This window comes from Electrona antarctica (assembly GCF_951216825.1).
Source record: "Electrona antarctica genome assembly, chromosome: 4".
In the NCBI taxonomy this organism is placed as follows: domain Eukaryota; kingdom Metazoa; phylum Chordata; class Actinopteri; order Myctophiformes; family Myctophidae; genus Electrona; species Electrona antarctica.
Window position 1 is genome coordinate 22,206,807 of NC_136809.1, and position 20,715 is coordinate 22,227,521.

Sequence of the window (20,715 nt, forward strand, 5' to 3'; positions counted from 1 at the left end):
CGCACGCACGCACGCACGCATGCACGCACGCTAATGGTCGTGCCACTACGACAATAAAATGCATAAAAGAAAAAGAAAGTGGAATTCATAAAAACATGCACCAAAAAATATAAACACAAATAATTTGCGTGCATGGATGCACATGACCACACACACGCATGCAGGCGCACAAACACACACACACACACACACACACCGTTTTTGTACTTTTTGTACTCCCTCTGGCTCTCCTGAAGAGGGGGGGGGGGTGCAGAAGAGGCCTAGCAACAGGTGCTGGACAAAGGAACAGCGGGCTCTTTACCTTCCTCCTTCAACACCCACTCTCTCTCTCTCTTTCTCCACCATTCCTTCGTCTTCCACTAACAACGCTCCCCGCCTCCCCCCCACCCCCACCAAGATGTCAACGATGTAATGAGAGGCCACAGAAACATCTATCCGGGTACATAAAAGAAAGTGTGCTTCTCAAGTTTTCACTGTCCATTGAAACGCTGTGGAGGAATGCGGGCGGCGCGTCTGGATGAATGGCTCTGACATTGCAAAGCTGCATGCAATTTACTGTAGCCGACACACACCGAATATCCTCAGTGTTACGGGTCCATTTTTATGATCTCAGAGTTAAATCAACACTGAGGATTTTACTGTGCAGTAATATGAGACCGGGCCCACATGGAGTGAGGCAGACTCTTGCATGCATACATTTGTGCGAATGTATACACTCCCTCTCATGCACACGTGCTGCACATATATACCGTATATATGCATTGCATCCGGCCATCCACACATGTTCGCGTACAAACACAGCGACTGGTTTTTCACTCCAATAAAGATGCAATGTCTTTCTAGATTGGCATACACTGACCTACATTTGTATTGGCATCATTAACACATTCCCTCCCGTTACTATAGGCGGGATTGTGAGGCCAGTGTAATGTGTGCAAAAAGCAGAAGAAGAGACCACTTCTGCCCGACCCGGAAGTGTTAGCCCTCCATATTTGAGCCACATCCTCATTATAGGGCCTAGGCTGTGTATTGACGTGTGATGGATTAATTTTCTTAGCACGATCAAAGATTAGGGTTTTATAAGGTCCCAAAGATCGCAGTTTGTCTCATTTTGAGGAGAAAATGGACAAATAAGCATGCACGCGTGCACATTGGATCCGTATGTAGGCTGCCTAACATGTAAGTAAAAGCAATAAAAGAAAATAAATATTTTAAAATGTTATTTTGAATTACTGGATTAAATGAAATGAAAGAAAGACGAGTTCCCTCGTCTTGGCAAAGGCGGGTTGTGGAGAGAGGAACGAGGTCCTGCGTTCTTGGCATACTTTGTGTTAAAAAATAGCCATACCATGTGTATCTCGGAAATCATGTAGTAAGTCTGTGACATCAGCCATCTATGACATATCGATGTTGTATCATTACATATGATATTTTATGAGCAAGGTTTCTTTCAGCATGATCTGACTGCCATTCTCTTCAATTATACAATTAAAGTTAAATATGTGAGTGCTATGCAAAGCAAAAGTAGCCAACGCTAACCCTAAAGTGCTGTTAACATGCCACCCTATCGCCACTAATTTATCAGTGAGCTACAATGGCCTGAAACTCATTTGAACATAAGTAGTTTGTTATTGTTAGCAGCCCATAATACACAAACAGTCAGGAACTGCAATGTAATATGAAGTACATTACCTACACTGACTGCACTGTGAAGATGTCTTTCTTTTACAGAGACTAATGATGCTGACACTGTGCCCCTTTGTATGGATACACATAATTCAAAGTGATTTCATCCCCACAGGTCAAAGAACACTGCAGGCATTGATGCATGAGCCACAGTCAGTACCTTGATGTATCTCTCATGGGGGACATACTGCAGGACGATGGGCTCCATGGTGAGAACGTTGGCAAACTGCACCTCAGGGATGTAGAGTGCACACACAACATGCGCCCAGCCTGACAGCAAGACAGGAGTCAGTTAGGGTCGAAGCATGCGAATACGGCACAATTACACTCCTCCCTTTGACTGTCATCTTGCCTTTATAACCGTAGTGGACTTAATAGGTGAAATCAGTAACGGAGCTTGAACCTAACTTCACATGGTTAGTCAATTTCATGGACAGACCAGTTCACCTCCACATGTTGTAAAACTTGGAACTTGGGAAGGAGATGATGGAGCAACGTCCATATATTTACCTCCACTGTCTGTCCTCTTGAGGGCACCATCTTTGTGGGGGCAAAGTTCACACCTCTGGGGGAGAATTGAAGTTTGTATTGGCAAAAATGCATTACACATGAACATATTTTTGTACATGCATCTATATTTGAGGAGAATGCACAGCTCTCTATGAGCTTCAATGAACTATTGATGTAGTACTGATGTAGTGAAGACAATACAATATCACATTGCCATGCTGGCTTGTGGTAAACATTTTTGTCAACATTACATTTTTGCCACAGACATACATGAGCAGACAGTAATATTACCAGAAACATATGGTCTGTAATACTGAGAGTGCAGAAATGGAACCAAATGTGGTTCCATTTGTGTTTAGAGATAAGAGGGCTCGTCGCAAATAAAACATTTGAGAACCACTCTGGTACTAGTGGACTCATGTGCCATAGTGTCATAAATAAGTGCTATAGGCTACACATAATTATCATGAAGAAAGCCTGGAGACTTGACATTCAGTAATTGGGTATTGTGATCAAAATAAGAACATTATAATTTTGTTGCCAACAAGACAAGACCAAGTCTTGCCACGGACACATTTGTCCGTGTAAGGACATATTGATGACCTCTTGGACATACGATAGGTCTCTCACATACTGTGGTGTGATGCATATTAAGAGATATACTCACTACTCGTGCTGCTCTTTCCTGTGACTCACACTTTCGACAGAACCATGGCCCAGTGGGCACCTGGACTATGCCATAGCATGCTGTGAGATAACACACACACACACACACACACACACACACAGTATCATTTTTTTGTCACTGTGTTTTTTATTCATTTATCATCAACAAAGATTAAGAAACGAACTGTCAGCTGTGCTTTCAATGTAATGGTCCATAGCCTAATACATTATTTGGGTATTACAAACTAACATTTATATATAAAAAAAGAAACATCTGGTCTCCAGAAAATAACAGGAACTGGGATCAGAGTAGACTTGAGTAGCCTGATAATCCAGACCCTCTATTTTTTATTAAACCAAACCTATTTGAAAAATAGGTAGTAGTAGTAGTATTACTATAGCAAGTTAACACAGTGGTGAAAGCATGTGGACATAGTGCACACTGTAGCTAAACAGTAGACATTGGACAATGTCTCCAAAAAAGAGAAGAGGCCTCGCTAGTGTTCGTAGCAGATGCTAACGGTCCGAGCCAACTAAACTTTGTGGAGAAAAGCCCATACAGAATTGCCGAACCCCAGTTGTCGGCGCCACAAGGCTTGATTTATAACCTATAGATGCCTATACTTAATTGCGCAGCGGCGTCGCTCGCCGACAAGGACTGATCTACAAGCGAAAGCGAACAACGCGTCTCGAAGCAACGCACAGACAGTGTTGTTTGCTTGTAGATCAGACCTTGTCGACGAGCGACGCCGTGTTGTTGTACCACGGGAGCATGAATAATTCGGGCTTTGAAGGCTTGATCGGTGTCATTCTCTCCATGCCCCGTCGGGTCCACCACTCCCCCTCCCACACATAAACACTAGAGTACAGACACACGCCAACACGCACGTAGGCAGGGAAGCGCATGCACCACCAACACACACCACCACATCCCCTCTCGCTAGTCTACACACCACCAGAGAGATCAGATAGATCAGACAGTGCGGGTCGTTACATTGTAACAACATTATTACAACAACATGCCGCTCGTTTACCTTGGTGCACCGCGACGCTGCAGCCGTGTCCATCACAGTACACGAGTGGGTTCTCAGCCCAGCCGCGCTCGTCCGAACACACGCAGCAACCACCAACCATTTCCCGCATGCTGCTCCCATATGATATTATTATTATTAACTCAGCCCCCCCGCGCGATGAGCGACGTGTAGCCTACGCGTCAAGTAGTCCCCGCCGGCCTTAACGTCGCAGCAACAAACATGGTCGTCGTTTTGTTGTCGTTGGTGGTGCGTGGTGTGTAAGCGCAGCGAGTCCCCCCCCACAAAAAAATGAATCTCGGCGTGGGGTTCTGTTCTGTTCTGATACGGCTAGTTTTCCGTGATGTCCTCCTCCCGTCCCGTCCCCATAGAACCGATGGAGTGCGCATGCTCATCATGTCTGCTGCTGCCGAAGTGAAATGGATCAAGACGCTGCAATGATATATGGGAATAAAATAAACAAATATTCATATTCAAAGTTTGTCCACGCCCGTTCATGGAAAGAGATATTGCCTAAACAAATAAATAATACTGGGTGTTTTTCCATTAACCATAGTGTTTTTTGTAGACTATAGGCTACGGTGTTGTACTTTTAGAACGTGGGGTTAATTAACTACAGTGCTCCGCGCTGAAATCTGATTAAATGCAGCTAAATTGCGCCACCTTTTGGCTGCTTCTTGGACTTGGACTTGGAATCAGATCATTTCAGCCCGCCAGTGTCATCATATTCCATGGTGGCAGCAATTTGACTGTTCATTGGCTGCATTATTGCATATGGTTGACTTTCATTTAATACGCACCGAATTTTCCAGGTCAATTATAACAGTGGTTCTCAACCAGTGGTCCGGTGACCACCAGTGGTCCTTGAGGGGGGTTCCAGGTGGCCGTGGTCGTCCGGCCCAGCTAAATGATGGAGAGCATAGGATACAAGCAGGTCTCTTCAGCATACTTCTCCTCCCTCTGTCTGTTTGTAATGTAAGCTACGAGTGGGCCTAGACAGTATCCTAATTATTCTGCACAGCCACCTTTTAATTGATTATCATTTCACTTCACTTCACCCATTTTCATATAATTGGTCCAATTAAGATGGCACCATTTCTGTACTCACTCTCAACTTGCTCTTCTCAGAAAGCTGTGCAATGTTCAGAAAACTTCCTATACCAGCCATTGGTAGGCCATAGCCAGGTTTGGTCATTTCAAACAAGATTTAAAACTTTTTTTGAATGCAAGAATATAGCTTCTAATTCAGTGTGCTGTCTTTCCAGTAAAATATAGGCTAGTTTCTATTCTAGCTTGGAATCCCCATCTGTGTCATGGTTTCTGAAGTGTCAGCACTCAGCCCACAGCCACAGCCCGCCCATGAGAAGCAGAGTGAGTACTAGACAAGATATAAATTGTGCCATCTTCTACAATGAGGCAGATAAGGTTGAAATGGGTGAAGTGCTCAATCAATGGCATATTCCCCATTTTTTAGAGGAACATTCTCCCTCGGTGGCGGACCACCAGGAGCGGTTTTAGCCTGCCCTACTGGGTGGGCACTGCACTGGGCAGATATACATACATGTCTGTCGCCCAGAGGCGGCCCAGCAGGGGGTGCATATACTTAGTTTAGACTAGTACTAGTCATTGGTTAGACATGGGTTAAGGTTAGATTTAGGTGTGCTGCCCCGTGGGAGGTTAGGTTTAGGGTGAGGGTTTGAGATAGGTTGTAGTTGTAGGACTAATGACTGGTCTAACCAATGACTGGTACTGCACCCGGCACAGCAGAACAAGCCCAAAGCACATCCAAGGGTTGGGTCGGGACAAAACGGTTTATAAGATAAACCACACCAATGCAAAGAGTATGGAATATGAAAAATCAAGATCCGTGTTAATCAAAAATAACTATAGAGATCATGTGTACCTATTTGTGTGAATAAAATCTGAAGGAGTAATACCGTATAAAGGTTTGTTTGTTTGCAGTTTGGCAGCTACCGGGCCAACGGTGCAGGAGATTAGCTGTACACAGACGGACGGACGGAGTGCAAAACATACTTTCCCCATGCCTTTGGCCTGGTGGAGACAATAAAGAACAACAGCTGTTGTTGTACTAGTACAAAAGTAAAAGTACAAAAGTAATCTGCTGATGCTTGGCCGTGTTCTCGTTATATAAGCATCTTTGCTCCACTATTGTTTCCAAAGCCTTGCGTAGGTTGAATTTGATTTTAATATTGTCTGTTAAGTTGAATTTTCTGTCACCAGATGTCAGCAAGACATCCAATTTCATCTGGACTCCATTGTCACTTGACTTCTCATATATTGTGCCTGTTTATGAGACTTCAGAAGGACATTGGGTACAGCTTTTCACAAAAGACTTCATCTTTGTTTGGAATATGATCAATCGAAAGCGAAGTATGAGAAAGTCATATCTCATATTTCCATTCACACATGTCTTTAGACAGCCTTATTGCTTAATCTAAACAGGGCAGTAGAAAGACAACTGAGGGACTGAGAGGATGAAGGACATGCAACACATCTCCAACTAGAATAGAACCTGGGACGGTTGATTGTGTGGTCAACACAATCCACCGTCCCAAGTGACAATCACCATAGGTTTAGTGACACCATAAAAAAAGTGAAAACTAAAAAGAATAATAAGTAGAAGAGGAAGAAAAAACAATTAGCAAATATACTGTATGTTTGTCACATCCACAACAAAGGTTCCTGAAATTAATCACTTGTCATATGAAAAAGAGAAGCAATAGGGCGCTCCTGTTCTCTTTAATCTGAACTAAGGTTTGAAGACAGGACAGTTTGCTTCATGAGCGTCACTTCCCTTCATGCCTAACCAGAGAAAAGGGAACTGTAGCTGATTAAGACGGCAGATAAAGTGCTGGCAGCTGGATGAAGCTCACACCCAGTTCTCGTCTCAAGGCAGTGAGGTGTGACCGTGAGATGTGGTTGAGTTATGGTCACAGTAGTGTCACCGACACGTTGAAGCACTAGTACCACACTAATCATTAAGGCCTTAGCAGCCTCTCCCCAACTAGTACGGTAACAAAACATTTTCTGAAATATTGTATGCCATATTTGAATAGATTATTGTACAATGATAATTAACAACATACCATACACAACTAGTTGGGGTAGAACACTCGTGCAGTGCCTTTTTTCTCCCACTAGAGGAAGGCTGCATAGAACATGGTTGTCTATAAAGGTTTAAACAACATGACAAAAATAGGAGACATTTCCATAAAAGAAAGCTTGATTAATAATTTTGATAACATATCCCAGCTACTAAGATGTAAATGGACTCACCAAAAGCACTAAAGTAGCTCCTTAAAGCAGCTCCATCAAAGGCTGTATCACAGCTGCCTAAAGTTAGCTGAATCAAAAAGTCAATTATTTTGTATGTATTTTGGTTAGACTCAATCATCACTATATTAACTGCCCGTCTTCCCATAGTAGGCCTACAAATTAGCAGTATTCTAACTGATCATCACAACTTTCCAACATTGTTTTAATACTGTAGGACTTTCATTCTGACTATTCATAAACATCTCTCTCTAAAAGACATAATCGGGGTGATGGACGTGCAAATTGTGTCAAATTAAGTCCACTGAAATTGAAATGTACTACTCTCAAACCACAGGAGACTCCTCGAGTCTTGAATTGACACATCTTTCTGTGTAGCCTAGGTGTTGCAAGGTACAGTCACATGCAATGAAGACACGTTGCCTTTTTTTCCCTCACATTTATTTTTAACACAGAAAAACATAGCGTGCAGACACTTTGTATCTAACTTTGCCGGCATTTGTGAAATTTCTTTCACAGTCAAATGTGTAACAAAAATGTGTTAAAAAAGGAAGAATAATGACAACAAAATACTTAAGTTTTACAACACAATACATCCTCCATATTCCACGCATATGCTTGCACGCTCACGCATGTATTGTCTTTTATGTATTTAATTGTGATGGGATGCTGCCTGACAGAGACAAAATCTGTCATCTCTCTCTCTCTCTGTCACACAGAACACACACAACTGCTACTTCGTACTACTTCATTTATTGTTTATCTGGCTACTGCCTGATAATGTGATGACTACTGAACGGGGTGACCCTGCATGCGTGTTTACACAAGTGCTTGTGTGCATGCATGGTGCACTGCACATGGATTGGACTAGTGAGTGTGTCGATGACATACATATTGTGTATATACACAGTATAAACATAATGTGTCTGTACAGCAAAATCTTTAGTGTTTTAAAGGTAGGATTCTTTGGTTTTAAAAAAAAGTTTTTTGTTAAAAGGTTAAAGTGTTTGTTAGTAACAGGGGTCTCCCCGTCTCTCCATTGCTTTAATAAACATAAAATACATTTGGTAGGTGACAACATTTCAGCTAATCAGGAGAAAATACACATATAACAGCTTCGTGTTCCAGTTCCAGTTGTCTGCTCATTTCTTTGTGTCATCACTTCCAATTTCTCTTGTTTATTTAATCTGTATCCTGAGTCCTGACTGAATTCTCTATCCTGATTGGATAAAATTGGTATCCCGACCTGAAAATGCATTTCCTGTTACTGAACAAACATTCTATAGCAATGATTCCTATCAGAATATAGAGCTATTTAACACTTACTTAACCTTTAAATGAACTCTTAACACTGAAGACTTTGCTGTGTGTACAGGTGCTACTTTACATCAAGGCGGTGTTCTCCGCGGGCTATGTGTGAGGAGAACTCATAGCGATCCCGACTGCGGTGACCACACACGTTGCACTCCAGCGGGTTTCGGAAGCCATGGCAACCCATATGGATGGTGAACATGACATAGTCCAGGAAGATTACCCTGCAATGACCACAGGGGAACACTGCCCCGGGCACCACGCCTGCTTCCCCATCGGTCCGTACCACCCGCAGAGCCTCCAGAGGAGACGCGGGCGGCGCCTGTGTATGGGGGTGGGGGATAACATTATGGGGAGTGATCCCTCCCAGCAAGTGCCCTAGGCCGTATATGAGAGGCTGGGAGGGCTGGGAGAGCTGGGAGCCGTCATTGTGGAGCAGGTCCAGGCTGGGTTGTCCCTGCAGTGGAGGATGAACGTGCGGGGGGCCTGGAGGTGGCAGGCCCAGCTTGTGGCCATTGGTGAGCGCCGGGGTACTCATGTTGTCATTGCGGGTCATGGAGATGGGGTAAACCCTATGTGAGGGAGCAGGGTCAGCATCTGAGCCTGTGAGGATGGGTTTTTGGTCGAGCGGAGGGTCCCTGATATCACTGTGGTGGATCAGCTCCCTTTTAAAGCTTAGGTCCAGGCAGGAACCACTGTCCCCTGGATCAGCCACACGGAGAGAAATAGAACACTGAACGACAGAAGGAATCATGCAGACCGCACGCTTACGCCAGCATATATCAACACAGCCATTTAAATGCCAAAGAGAGCAAGCGACCCAATATAATGTCGAGATGCACTGTCCAAATGTGCTCTCAAGTGACTCTTACAGTACAATCCAGAGTTTTAATTACGCTGCCTGGCATGACATTTTGAGGAAATTATTAGGTGATGCCTAGAAGAGATAAATATGCTTGTGGTTGAATGGGTCAAAGGTCAAGGTCACCATGAAGATATGTATATTATATTGTTTTAGACTGATGCTAGGTTCTAGGTTCTTGGATGTATATTATATTCTTTAGACTGATGCTAGTTTCTGTCTTGGTTTATCTATGATCCTCCTGAGGCACTGCACTGTCTCTCTGCATTCTATGTATGTGTTACCTTGCTTACTGTAAGTCACACTGGATAAAGAGTGTCAGCTAAATGCCTACATTTTAAATTGATGTAGAACAAGTGATGTTGCTATGAGCAGGGTTGCACCCAGAAAATAGACCCGTTCAGAGTTTTGCTATGTAGGTCTCTTGCCTTAATCTCAAACTTGGATGATTTACAGGGATGATATACATGGCAATCACTGAACTAACAAGATGTACAACATGACAGATCCATGAGATTCTCTACGCATCTATCCATCCTGTTAATTTATCCATTTATAACTCTGAGAGTGTACGAATATAACAGAACATTTGGTAAAATGTGTACACTCTACTGTAAACATTGTAGCGTCTCCTGAGCCAGCAGTTAAAGCTTCCTGCTAAAGCGAAGAAGAGACATGAGAGGACAAAGCGTGGAGAGGAAGTAGAAGAAGCCCTCTACTGCAGCTGCACCGCACAAGGAGACACGCAGAGGCACCTGCTCACGTTTCTCGCGTAGCGCCTGTTTTTCTCTCTCTCTCTCTCTCCCCGCGGTCACAGACATTACTTCTCTTTTCCTCCTGTGGTTGTCATATTGAAAGATCTCACTTCGTTTGTCAAGCTGATAGAGAGATGAAGGATTCCTTTGCCCGGCTTACACCCATACGAGCAGCAGCACAAGGCGTGATTCCGAAACTAAAAATGAATGTTAGTCTTTGCCTTAACAGAAAACATATGAGCCGTATTGGGAATCATACGGTTCGGAAATTCTTGTGCCATGTCAGCCATTTACTAAAACCGAGTTTGTAATAAGGATGGGTAGCTGAGAATATGAGAATACATCTTTTTAGTTTTACCTTTTTTAAAAGAGGTTTCATGCATGGTTTAATATACCCACCTATTATATATTTCACGCAGTGAATATAGGTCAGTGGTCTATCACCCTATGGTGTGCAGAATATCAGGCCAGTGCTCAGCCTGAATTCCTGTTTAGCAAAACACAGGGGGAGGCTGACAAAGACAAATAAGCAGACATATGAGACAGACAAATAGCAGCGACAAAATATTTGAAATACTCTCTTTGCTAAACGCATTCATTGAATAAGTCATGTGTCTAAACAAAGCAAGCATCTGCATAGCATGGAATAGAAAAAACTTATAATGTAAGCATGTAACCAATGAGATAAACAAAAAACATAAATGCACAGAATTTGTCATTGTATCTAAAGCAGAGGTGCCCACACATTTTTGACTTGAGAGCTACTTTCAAAATGACAAGAATTTTTAATGCAAGTATTGCATTATGGGTTTGGGCTGAGGCCCTTTATGTGAATCAATCAAGTCACCTTAATTCAAGTGGCAAATGCCCTTTTCATTTATTTATTTTACATTTAAATAATATATTTTAATTTTAGGGTCTACCTGCACAGCCTTTGTTATCTACTGGTAGATCACAATCTACCTATTGGGCAACCCTGATCTAAAGCAATACTATACACCTCAAAATTAGATCCCTGCTTTTTAGACTCTTGAAGGTGATGCCTCTACTAAGCATTGCATGTGAAAAATACTTTTTTGGTGAGTATGAATTAACTTGAAATGGCTCTTACCAGTGAATTTCTGTGGCATTGTACTCTTCCTTTTAGTCACGTTGCTTGCCAGCCTGTCGAGTAGTAAAGCACGCTCAATGCCCATCTGAGTCCTTGATGTGTGGCTTTCCTCTATGTGATTGAGACCAACATGCAAGAGAGAGGGTAATGAATGCCTTTTCACAACTGGGTACTGTGTGTGAGACTGTGAGGAAAGGGAGCGTGCGGCCATGCACTAAGCTACAACTGTCCACTTTGTGTCTTTGAAGTTGTGAAAAGTCACAGAAAAAAATAAGCTGCATGAATCGAGCTCATGTTGAAAGATATTAGATATTAACTTGGAGATATGAAGTCCATGTGACTTCATTTCCTTTTTTGTTATTTCTTCCTTTTCCCCTCACTTCATCAGTACAACATACTGCCGGATGAAGATGTTATTCTCACCACTTATGTCGTAAACTTGCAACATTTGAAGACCACAAAGCAGTCCTAGGGGGGTGGGGTGGATGGAGTGATGGCAGAGGCCCATGCTAGTGTCTCAGAAGACATCTTTGACTTCCCCTCTGCTGGTACAGGCATGACAAATCACCCCTAGTGCAACAGCTCCAAACCACAGCAGCCACAACCCATTTAGCTTCTATAAACATCTATAAACTCTATAAATTAATATGATGATAAAAGCAAGACTTAGTTGTTATGCATTTACTGTATTTTCACTACCACTAATTTGTGTGTGTGTGTGTGTTTGTGTGTGCGTGCGTGCGTGCGTGCGTGCGTGCGTGCGTGCGTGCATGTGTAAGCTACTCACCTTTTACTGCACGCCCTTTGTTCTGAACATACACATGGCATCTCTCTCTGTGTTCTTCCAAGGAGCTGCGCTGCTTGTAGCTTCGACCGCAGTGGTTGCACTTGTAGGGCTTCTCTACTGCAAGTAGAATTTCAGTTAAGCAAAATCACATCATCATAAAACGTCCACTTAACACCAACGGCTACTTAACTACTGTAACCTATAGCATATGTATACAGTACATTTCCAGCAGAGATATGTCAAAGTAATTTCAGATGTGGGGAGCAATAATAAGGGGATGGCTGTTGTTACATGAGAGCAAACAGAAAGTCTGCAGGAGGAGAAGCTGTGACAGGGAAGAGGGCTTTCGACAGAAGGTTGCTTCACTGCACCAGCTACACAATCAAACCCTCAGTGTTCATTTTAATAAGCTTTACTCATGACATGTAGAAGAATACAGGACAACAAGGAACTGGAAATGATGAAACCAAATTGGAACTGGAACAATATAAAATCCTGATTGGATGAAATTGGTATCCCAACCTAAAAAATTATTTTCTGTTTACTAAAGAGCTGAACAAATCAGAATATGGAGTTAGTTAACACCTATTTTAACAGAAGCACATCATTTATACCCCCGCCCCTTTAACTCTGAGTGTACAAATGTAACCAAATGGACCTGTTGGAATAGACAATCTCTGAGTAACAAATACATTACCACTGAGGACTTTACTGTGTGCTTTAGCAAACCATCCATGAGGCACTAAAAGCCAAACAAACAAACATGTAGATACATTCCCAGGTGCATATGAACAGTAAAGTGTGTGATTGACTGCAGGTGTTGGGATAGTACAGCACCAGAGTGGGTACGCAGGTGCCCGCTCAGGGCATCACGTCTGCGACAGGCATAGCTGCACATGGGGCATTTGAAGGGCTTCTCCCCGGAGTGAAGTTTGATGTGGCGAAGCAGGTTTCCCTTTTGGGTAAAGGAGACCCCACACTGGCTGCAGTGGAACGGCCTCTCACCTGGTTGAGACCAAACACAAGAATGAGACCCAATGGAAACATCATCGAGACAGTATTTTCTTTTTTCTTGACTGGGTTTATACATTTTGGAAGCTCTTCTAGTACCATTGACTGTTAAAACATTTTTTTCTTCACATTCTGATTAAGACTAAGACTAAAAGAGTAAGGTTTTTGATATTTAGTCGACTAAGACTATAAAGACTAAACAATTACTAAATAGGACTAACACTAAATGGTATTCAATAGACTAAGACTAAATCAGAATTTGCTCTAAAAATGAACACGTAGGCTAATACGTAAAGATAACAGTGGTTTTATAAGCTTTTTCATTAAACAATTAACATTTGTAAAAAAAATAATAATAATATAATAATAATAATAATAATAAAAAACACCGCTCATCTGCTGAAAAAACTTGAGTGAGGTGCCGGAGTCACAAAAGGATAATGACGAAAAAAGGAAGCTCCGCACACTCAAATCTGTGCATAATCAATTTATTTGCAAGCTTTCGGTCTATACTGACCTTCTCATACCCTGCATGTAGAAATTAGGTACTTTATTTATACTTTACAAGATGACGGCTATAGTATTTTCATTATTCAGTATCTATGTATGTAATGATAATAAAAATAAACATGGTGTAATGCCTTACCTCTATTATATAAAACACCATGAGTTACACATTATCGAGGATATTGCCTAACTAACATACGTAAATGTCATGTGCGTCAAGCATGATGCAGTTTCAACCATCTCTTAAACGTATAGGCACGTTAGTCAGCAGTGAAGCATCTTTCTTGACCCACTCAAAAGAAACCTCACACTTATGTGTTCCACCAATCAACAATACGGTACAGTATGTTGATTGCGTAACGGCTGTATTTGAGGTCAGGTGCTCAGGTTGGTGTTCCTGTGCTGCTTACCAGTGTGGCTGCGCTTGTGCACCATCAGTACATTGATGCTGACGCAGGACAGGCCGCAGATGTCACAGTTGAACTTGCCTATTGTTTGGCTGCGAGGGGCCATCGCCCCCCCAGGCATGTAGGTTGCGGCTTCTATCGCTGATGCTGCGAGGGCTTCCGGCAGGTTTGCGCTCTCAAAGCACGCAGCCACCAGGGACAGGTCCTGGGGTTCATTTAAAGTATCTCCCTCTTCATCCTCTTCCATATCTCTCTCATCCTCCTCCTCCTCCTCCTCTTCATTGTTCTCATGTGGCCTATCTTCAGCGAATCCCTCCTCTAGCCCTTTCTCATTAGCTTCCTCCCCTTCCTCTTTTGGGTTGCTTTCTTGTCGTCGACCTTCATCCATATGGCGCTGCCCGTTCTCTTCCACCGCCTCTGGCTCACATTTCTTTGGAAGCATGTCTAAAAGGCAGATGAAGGAGTGTACACAGTAAAATCCTCCATGTTAGAACCGCGATATGTAACTTTTATGTCCAACTAGGATTTTAAACCGGGTTTGATTGATTGATTGACATTTTTATTCATAGTATGTAGGATGGGTACATTTCAAACGAAAGCATAAGTCAACACAAAAACTGTTAATTGTGGACGAACCATGATAAAGCATTACAGTTTACAACAGGGTCCACCATTTTCAATGGGTGTTGGGGGACTCAGAGTTTATTTACGGGGTCCAGTTTCGAATTCAGCCGTCCGTAGGTGCCCTTTGAGAGCGGTTTTGAAGGAGTCAAGTGATTCACATGTCTTGGTTGTTGGTAGGGTGTTCCACATTTTGGTGGCATAGGAGCAAAATTAATGTTGTCTCTTTGGGGTGGGGTCTACTCCCACTGAGGCATGAGGCGGTCTCCACATGGCCCGGGGAGATATTACACTTATGAGCTTCAGGCAGAGCTACTTTTCAACTAAGTAGGTATCCTGCCTGACAACAGGGTCTACATTTCTCAATGGAAGAGTAGAGAGACCACCTCCGTTCCAACCACTGCAGATGTGCTAGTTAATTTCACTGTGTATTTAAAGTCATACTGTAACACTCAAGACATTCATGTCTTATTGGCGACGTCACAGTGGTGACATCCCAGTCATTACAGCATTTATCTGTAATCAAAAGGAATGCTGCAGCTGCAGGGTCCTAGCAGCTGATGATAAAAATTATGTAAAATAAATAAATAAGTGTGTCGGGTTCAGACACACAGAAATAGTGTTTAATAATGTTTAAAGAAGTTGTCCAAAAGATATTTTTGTGGAATGGTTATTGTGAAAAATATACCAACAATTATATATTTTTTTAAATTGTGCACATATTGCACATATGCACTATGAGATTAATCAATTGTCAAATGAAGTAGTAAATGAACAATAAGCAGAAAGAGAAACTACAGCAAGATGTCCAAGGCTCTGTGGTTGTGCACAAAGGGTCTGTGGTTGTGCTCACTTCCAAATAAGAAGGCGACTGAAGCCTCCACTAGAAGGCTCCATGTGCTGCTACACCAACCAGAATAAGAAACACTGACACCTCTCCACTTCTACATTTGTATTTACGGCTTGAGAGAGTTTGTTATTGACACTGACACATCTCCACAGTGTTGCTGGGATAATTAGGGCCTACACATAAGATATGTACCTCAGATAAGGGTATTTCCTCTATGTGCAGATACTAGAACCAGGGCAAGAGAAACCATGTCGCAAACAGACAATGCCTATTCCTCGTCTCCCTTTTAAAATAGACATTTTAATTATTACTGAATCTCATTCTTTTACATTGACTGTGGAGACAACCATATCCAAAGTAGTCTAAATTGAATAATAAAAAAACAATAATAAAAAATAAATGATATAATGATATATTACAATGATATATTATACATGCGCATATTCGCATACACCTTTTTGTTTTATATTCCAAAGCACCATTGGCCATCCTAAAAGGTAAAAGGTATTACTCATAAACACCCCGTTATAAAAACAAAAATCCAGACATACAAAGCATAACAACACAGACAGTTCTGTTTCCACAGGTGGGTGACTAATCAAAGAAAACACCTAAATCACTGAGTAAGGAATGGATCTGTCTCCTTTCATACAGTTGGACTGCATATACAATTAAGTAATTAACATCCTATATGCTCTCACATGAATACAAATGCTGTGCAGATCCAGTTGACCTGATTTTGAATTAAGATGGCAAAAGACAAAGATGACAGAAGTGATATAAAGATGGTTCATTATAGGGGCACAGATGCTTCAGTCCCAAACACTGCTCACTATTTTGAGGACAGGAATTCATTTAGGTTAATTTTTAGTTTGATATAAGTTATGTATAATGAAGTTATGTAGAATGCTATTGGAAATAATTATGGAAGAGTCAACAACTAAATAGGGGGAGCATTTTTATTTAAAACTCTGTAACTCTGTAATGTTTTATTACCAGGTACTTGACCAGTGACTGATTTATTTAATGATCTTATATGAGCATATAACGCCAGTTTTAGCTGCACTGCACTGGCTCCTTTTTTTAATTTACTTATAAGTCCCTACATGGCCTGGCCCCTTTATATTTATCAGAACTCTTGGACCCTTGAGTTAGGTCAGCAAACTGCTCTTGGAGGTTCCTGAGACTAATTTAAAGAGCAGGGGCGACCGTGCCTTTGCTGCTGCTGCTCCTAGGCTCTGGAACAGCTTGCCCTTTCATATAAAAAATGCTAAAGGAACAAACACCCGCACACTGTCTTCAAATGCAGTGAACCAACTTTAATAGAGAAACAGCAAACGTTGCTGTTTCCCTATTAAAGTTGGTTCACTGCATTTGAAGATAGTGTGCGGGTGTTTGTTCCTTTTTCATTGTCGGGCACCGTACCCTCTCCTACGCACCTGTCGCCTGTAGGTGTGCAAAAGCTTTGCTTTTTATATAAAAAAATGCTAAATCTGTTGAGACTTTTAAACCACTTCTCAAAACCCACTAGTTGGACTAGGCATATTAACTCACTATTATTATTATAACCTCACATGTACACCATTAGTTTTTTTTTGGTTATTTTTAACTCTTTTGATTTCTTTAACTTATCTATCCCCAAGAATAAATGTAGGCCAGTCGATGAACTGAATTGGTGCAGGGATAGATGATGGGGGACCAGCAGCCATATGCCTGTATCTCTATCTTGCCTTTTGCAACGCGTATATTCTTTCTACGTCCGAGCATAGACATGGTAACGCCCCGCCTGCCTCTGATTGGCCTACCGACACAGCCGGTGTCTCCGAGGTGGAAGATACATGCTGGATAGTCTGCTGTGCGAGGTTACTCCGTGGTGGGAAATAAATAAATAATACAAGTCAAGTAGCCTACAATATATAATAGCTACAAGAGAATGACAGCTTGGCACGCGCGACAGCAACTTTTATTTTTGTAGAAGAGGTAAACTAATATTGTTTATGCCGTTGGCCTGTTTATTTGTATACCTGTTTAAAGTGTAAACTTTAATGTGTAAACATTATTGTACTGTAAAAAAAGTCTCTTTTCCCTTGAACACTAACACTTTAATTTAGAACACAGCCAAAAAAAACGGCACAAACAATATTAGTTTGCCTCTTCTACAAAAATTAAAGTTACAAATTATTGTCGCATGTTGCCATTCTCGCGTACTTGTATTATTTCCCACCACGGAGTAGCCTTGCATCTCAGAGGACAGGCAAGACGGGCAGTGTTGGTAGGCCAATCAGAGGCATGCGGGACGTAGAAAGAATATACGCTTTTGCAACATGTAAACCAGCCACTGGATATGCTGAGCTCCATCCAGAAACCACACTGTCTGTGGTGTGGTGGTGATGAGCTGCAATGCCTTGTACTCTGTGAAACACGCTCACAGTTGCTCTGGAAACTTTGCACTCTCCGAGTTGGCTATGTACTAGAACAGCTTTCCCATCCCCCTCATCTACACCTACGCGAAAAAACAAGAAAAACAACAAAAGATAGCCTACTTTGGCAGCCCTTGTGCATGATAATTTCTGTTTAGTATAGCAAACCACAGCATGCAAGCCGCCTTTGTTTTAAATGGTCCCCCAAACCGTTCACACTTCACACCTATCGGCCGGGGATGCGCTAGTGTACGTATGTTCTTGATGACTATTTTTTTATGCATTTGATGTATTAACATGTTTTGTTCTTGCTTACTGTAAATCGCTCTGGATCAAGAGCGTCTGCTAAATGCCTAAATTGTAAATTGGTTCTCATCCTTTTCAGACTGTGACCCCCCCAAAATAATTATATTTGGAAAGGGGAACCCCCCATCCTGACAGGCTCTTGGAATTGTAGGAGTTGAGGCATTACATTTTGTTTAACTCAGATCTACATTCTACATACAAGCTCACAACGAGTTGAGTTGCGAGGCGCTGTGAGCTTGTAAATCGGCTATTTTCACAATATTTGCCTCTTTCTTACATTTGTTGATTACTTTTGATGCAGTAATGGACTTTTTTCTTTTTGAGATATTTAAAAGGTCTTAACGTCCTTAAATTGTCACTTTCCTGTCATCTGGGGACCCTCCAAAATTATGTGAGGACCCCCGGCCCACAGGTTGAGAACTACTGCTCTAAGCTCACACTCACATTTGCTTGGCAGTTAGGCTACTCATCCTTTGCAGGAAATGCAAGTGGAGTGAGCATTTCTTTCCAACGACCTGATAGGCTCCAACAATTTTAGTTGCTTTTATAGCATCAACACACTTTGGGTATTTGGTATTTTCAAAAAATCTTAGGGGGAAAAAAAATGAATATTTTGAATATATTTTTGAAGGGCGCTTGCCCCTCCTATATCCAGCTTTTAGTTACCGTCCACAAACTTCGTCTTAAACAAACATTAAATTCCCATTGTCCATTGACAATGAATGGAGAATTTTACATCATAGTGTCTGAGCAAATAGACTAGGGCCCTATCTTGTGCCATGATGACTCGCACTACGCCGCATCAAGGCTTTTATTGGGAAGGTATTATTCTTCCGGTTTGAGGAAAAGGATGTTCTGGTTTATGAGGGTTCCAGCCTGATGACTACAAAACAATGACTACAACAGGTACATGACGTAACAATATCATCAGATCCCGACCGGATCACACGGCAATTTAGTAACACAGACCAGGTGTCGTGAGGTTACTAGTATACCATATTCAATCACACCGCCATGCTGGTATTTTGCATTGAAAAAGCAGGGTGTCAACTTGCCATTAACTTAATGGCAAGATGGCCCGGGGCTGTGTGAATATGGTCTATGTGTGCATATGTCTGTGTATCACCTTCAGAACACGTTCCATCGGCACTGGATGAGTTTCTTATTGGGACCTCCTTGTCTTCGCTTTCCTGCTCCTCTGTCTTCACATCTGGTGTACTACTGCTAACATCTAAAAGTAAAGACAGATTTAGTCGTACAACAAATAGTATATCTAAGAGCTACGTTCTGCTATTTTAGAAGGGGCACCTTCTTACAATGGAGTATAGTTATGAATAAGGCATATAACACATGTGACATGATAATCAAGTAGCCTTACTTACTCATCTCTTCCTCCAAGGAACTCAACTCAGGATTGTTCTCTGCGTTCATTTTAAAAGAACAGTCTGGATAAAATAATAGCCTAATAACAAAGAAAACTAAAATCACAATCACAATTTGAACAATGTAATCTAATAATCGTATTAGAATATTGAGCACCAACCCTGTGCTTTGATATAATGGATTGACACTGGTATTTACCTGTCACCGACCTTATGTCATTAAATTGTTTTATTTTATTGTTTTGAGCACTTGAATATGGCCTAACATATTTTAACACTTGTTGCTTTCACACACTGGACACTTTATTTATTTTTCAAAAGAAACTAAAATTACATAACTGTTGGTTGCAACTTGCTCGAGAAATGCTCACTCCACTTGCATTTCCTGCAAATTATGTGCAATGAGAAGAACGCGTCACTATAGCAGGTTCCATAACCTGGACTAACTTTTTCCAACGACGGGTGAAGAATAAAATAGGCTACCATCTTAAAACTGAACTACTGCATGTCTATCTATATCACGGTTTAAACTAAACATATACAAAATTACGAACAGTGTAAGTTGAATCATTTGCATTGGAGTTGTAGACCGAGACCGTTAATGTCTGTTTAAAATTAGGGGTAACCTTTATAAATGAAGACAGCTCAAATCAGCCCCAAATCATCTCACCTGCTCTTAATAACGCCTATAAAACAGCTCTTGGACGTAGTCTGCTGTAGTTTTCTTTTTTTTAAAGTTGGCCTTCTCTCCCGCTGTGAGGATCCCGTCTCCTGCACTGGACCACCGCGTGGAATGGAATAAGCCAAACGCGACGTCAAATATCACCCCTTAAAGGAACAGCCACTCGTTTGGAGCAAGGTGGGACGTAGAATAAACTATAGGCTATTTACATTCGGTTCATTGGAATACCATAACCAACTGTTTAGATGGCTCATTCATTTGTGTTCAGAGTGCGACATTTTGCCCAAAATATATTTATATAGGCTTATTTGGATTAAATCTGGACAATCAAACCAACAAACGGAATACAATATACCCATTAAGTAGGCTACGCTAATTGATGACACTGGCATAGCACCCAGCTGCCTTGCTTCGATTTCAAGTACTATTGCTCCATCTTGTGGCAAAATAGTGCTACTGTCTTTTTTCCCCTTCTTTTTAAACTGGATGTCATTATGTTTCTCTGCAAACAAATTG

At 41.7% G+C, this 20,715-nt stretch overlaps 2 protein-coding genes across 6 annotated transcripts in view; both read right to left on the reverse strand.

Annotated features, from left to right (window-relative positions):
• LOC306921694 (protein AF-17-like) overlaps positions 1–4,205 on the reverse strand; it is a 20,479-nt gene extending 16,274 nt beyond the window's left edge. For 4 of the 5 annotated variants that reach the window (XM_079498944.1, XM_079498945.1, XM_079498943.1 and 1 more), the window contains exons 1-4: positions 3,897–4,205; positions 2,864–2,943; positions 2,197–2,251; positions 1,847–1,956 (exon numbers count right to left, since the gene is read on the reverse strand). In XM_079498944.1, coding sequence (XP_079355070.1) covers positions 1,847–1,956; positions 2,197–2,251; positions 2,864–2,943; positions 3,897–4,005 — 354 coding nt within the window. In that variant the 5' untranslated portion in view covers positions 4,006–4,205. The remainder of the gene's footprint in view (positions 1–1,846; positions 1,957–2,196; positions 2,252–2,863; positions 2,944–3,896) is intronic. The other variant, XM_079498946.1, reaches the window with a different exon arrangement.
• A 3,480-nt stretch (positions 4,206–7,685) lies between these two features.
• LOC306921703 (zinc finger protein Aiolos-like) lies at positions 7,686–20,300 on the reverse strand. Its single transcript, XM_079498965.1, has 8 exons — positions 20,188–20,300; positions 19,518–19,597; positions 19,262–19,366; positions 13,942–14,382; positions 12,851–13,018; positions 12,014–12,130; positions 11,227–11,337; positions 7,686–9,200 (listed from the first exon to the last, which is right to left on the reverse strand). The coding sequence occupies exons 2-8, from the start codon at positions 19,564–19,566 to the stop codon at positions 8,566–8,568; spliced, it is 1,626 nt and encodes a 541-aa protein (XP_079355091.1). The 5' UTR covers positions 19,567–19,597; positions 20,188–20,300; the 3' UTR covers positions 7,686–8,565.
• Between the last annotated feature and the right edge of the window lie 415 nt (positions 20,301–20,715).

Bases quoted from the DNA above. Each gene is read 5' to 3' on its own strand.
- LOC306921703 (XM_079498965.1), bottom strand. From the start codon at position 19,566: ATGAACGCAGAGAACAATCCTGAGTTGAGTTCCTTGGAGGAAGAGATG. The intron at 12,131-12,850 runs GTGCTGTACTAT...TTCTACTTGCAG, and splicing joins GCACCTGCGTACCCACTCTG to TAGAGAAGCCCTACAAGTGC. The intron at 9,201-11,226 runs GTAAGAGCCATT...TGGCTGATCCAG, and splicing joins AATGCCACAGAAATTCACTG to GGGACAGTGGTTCCTGCCTG.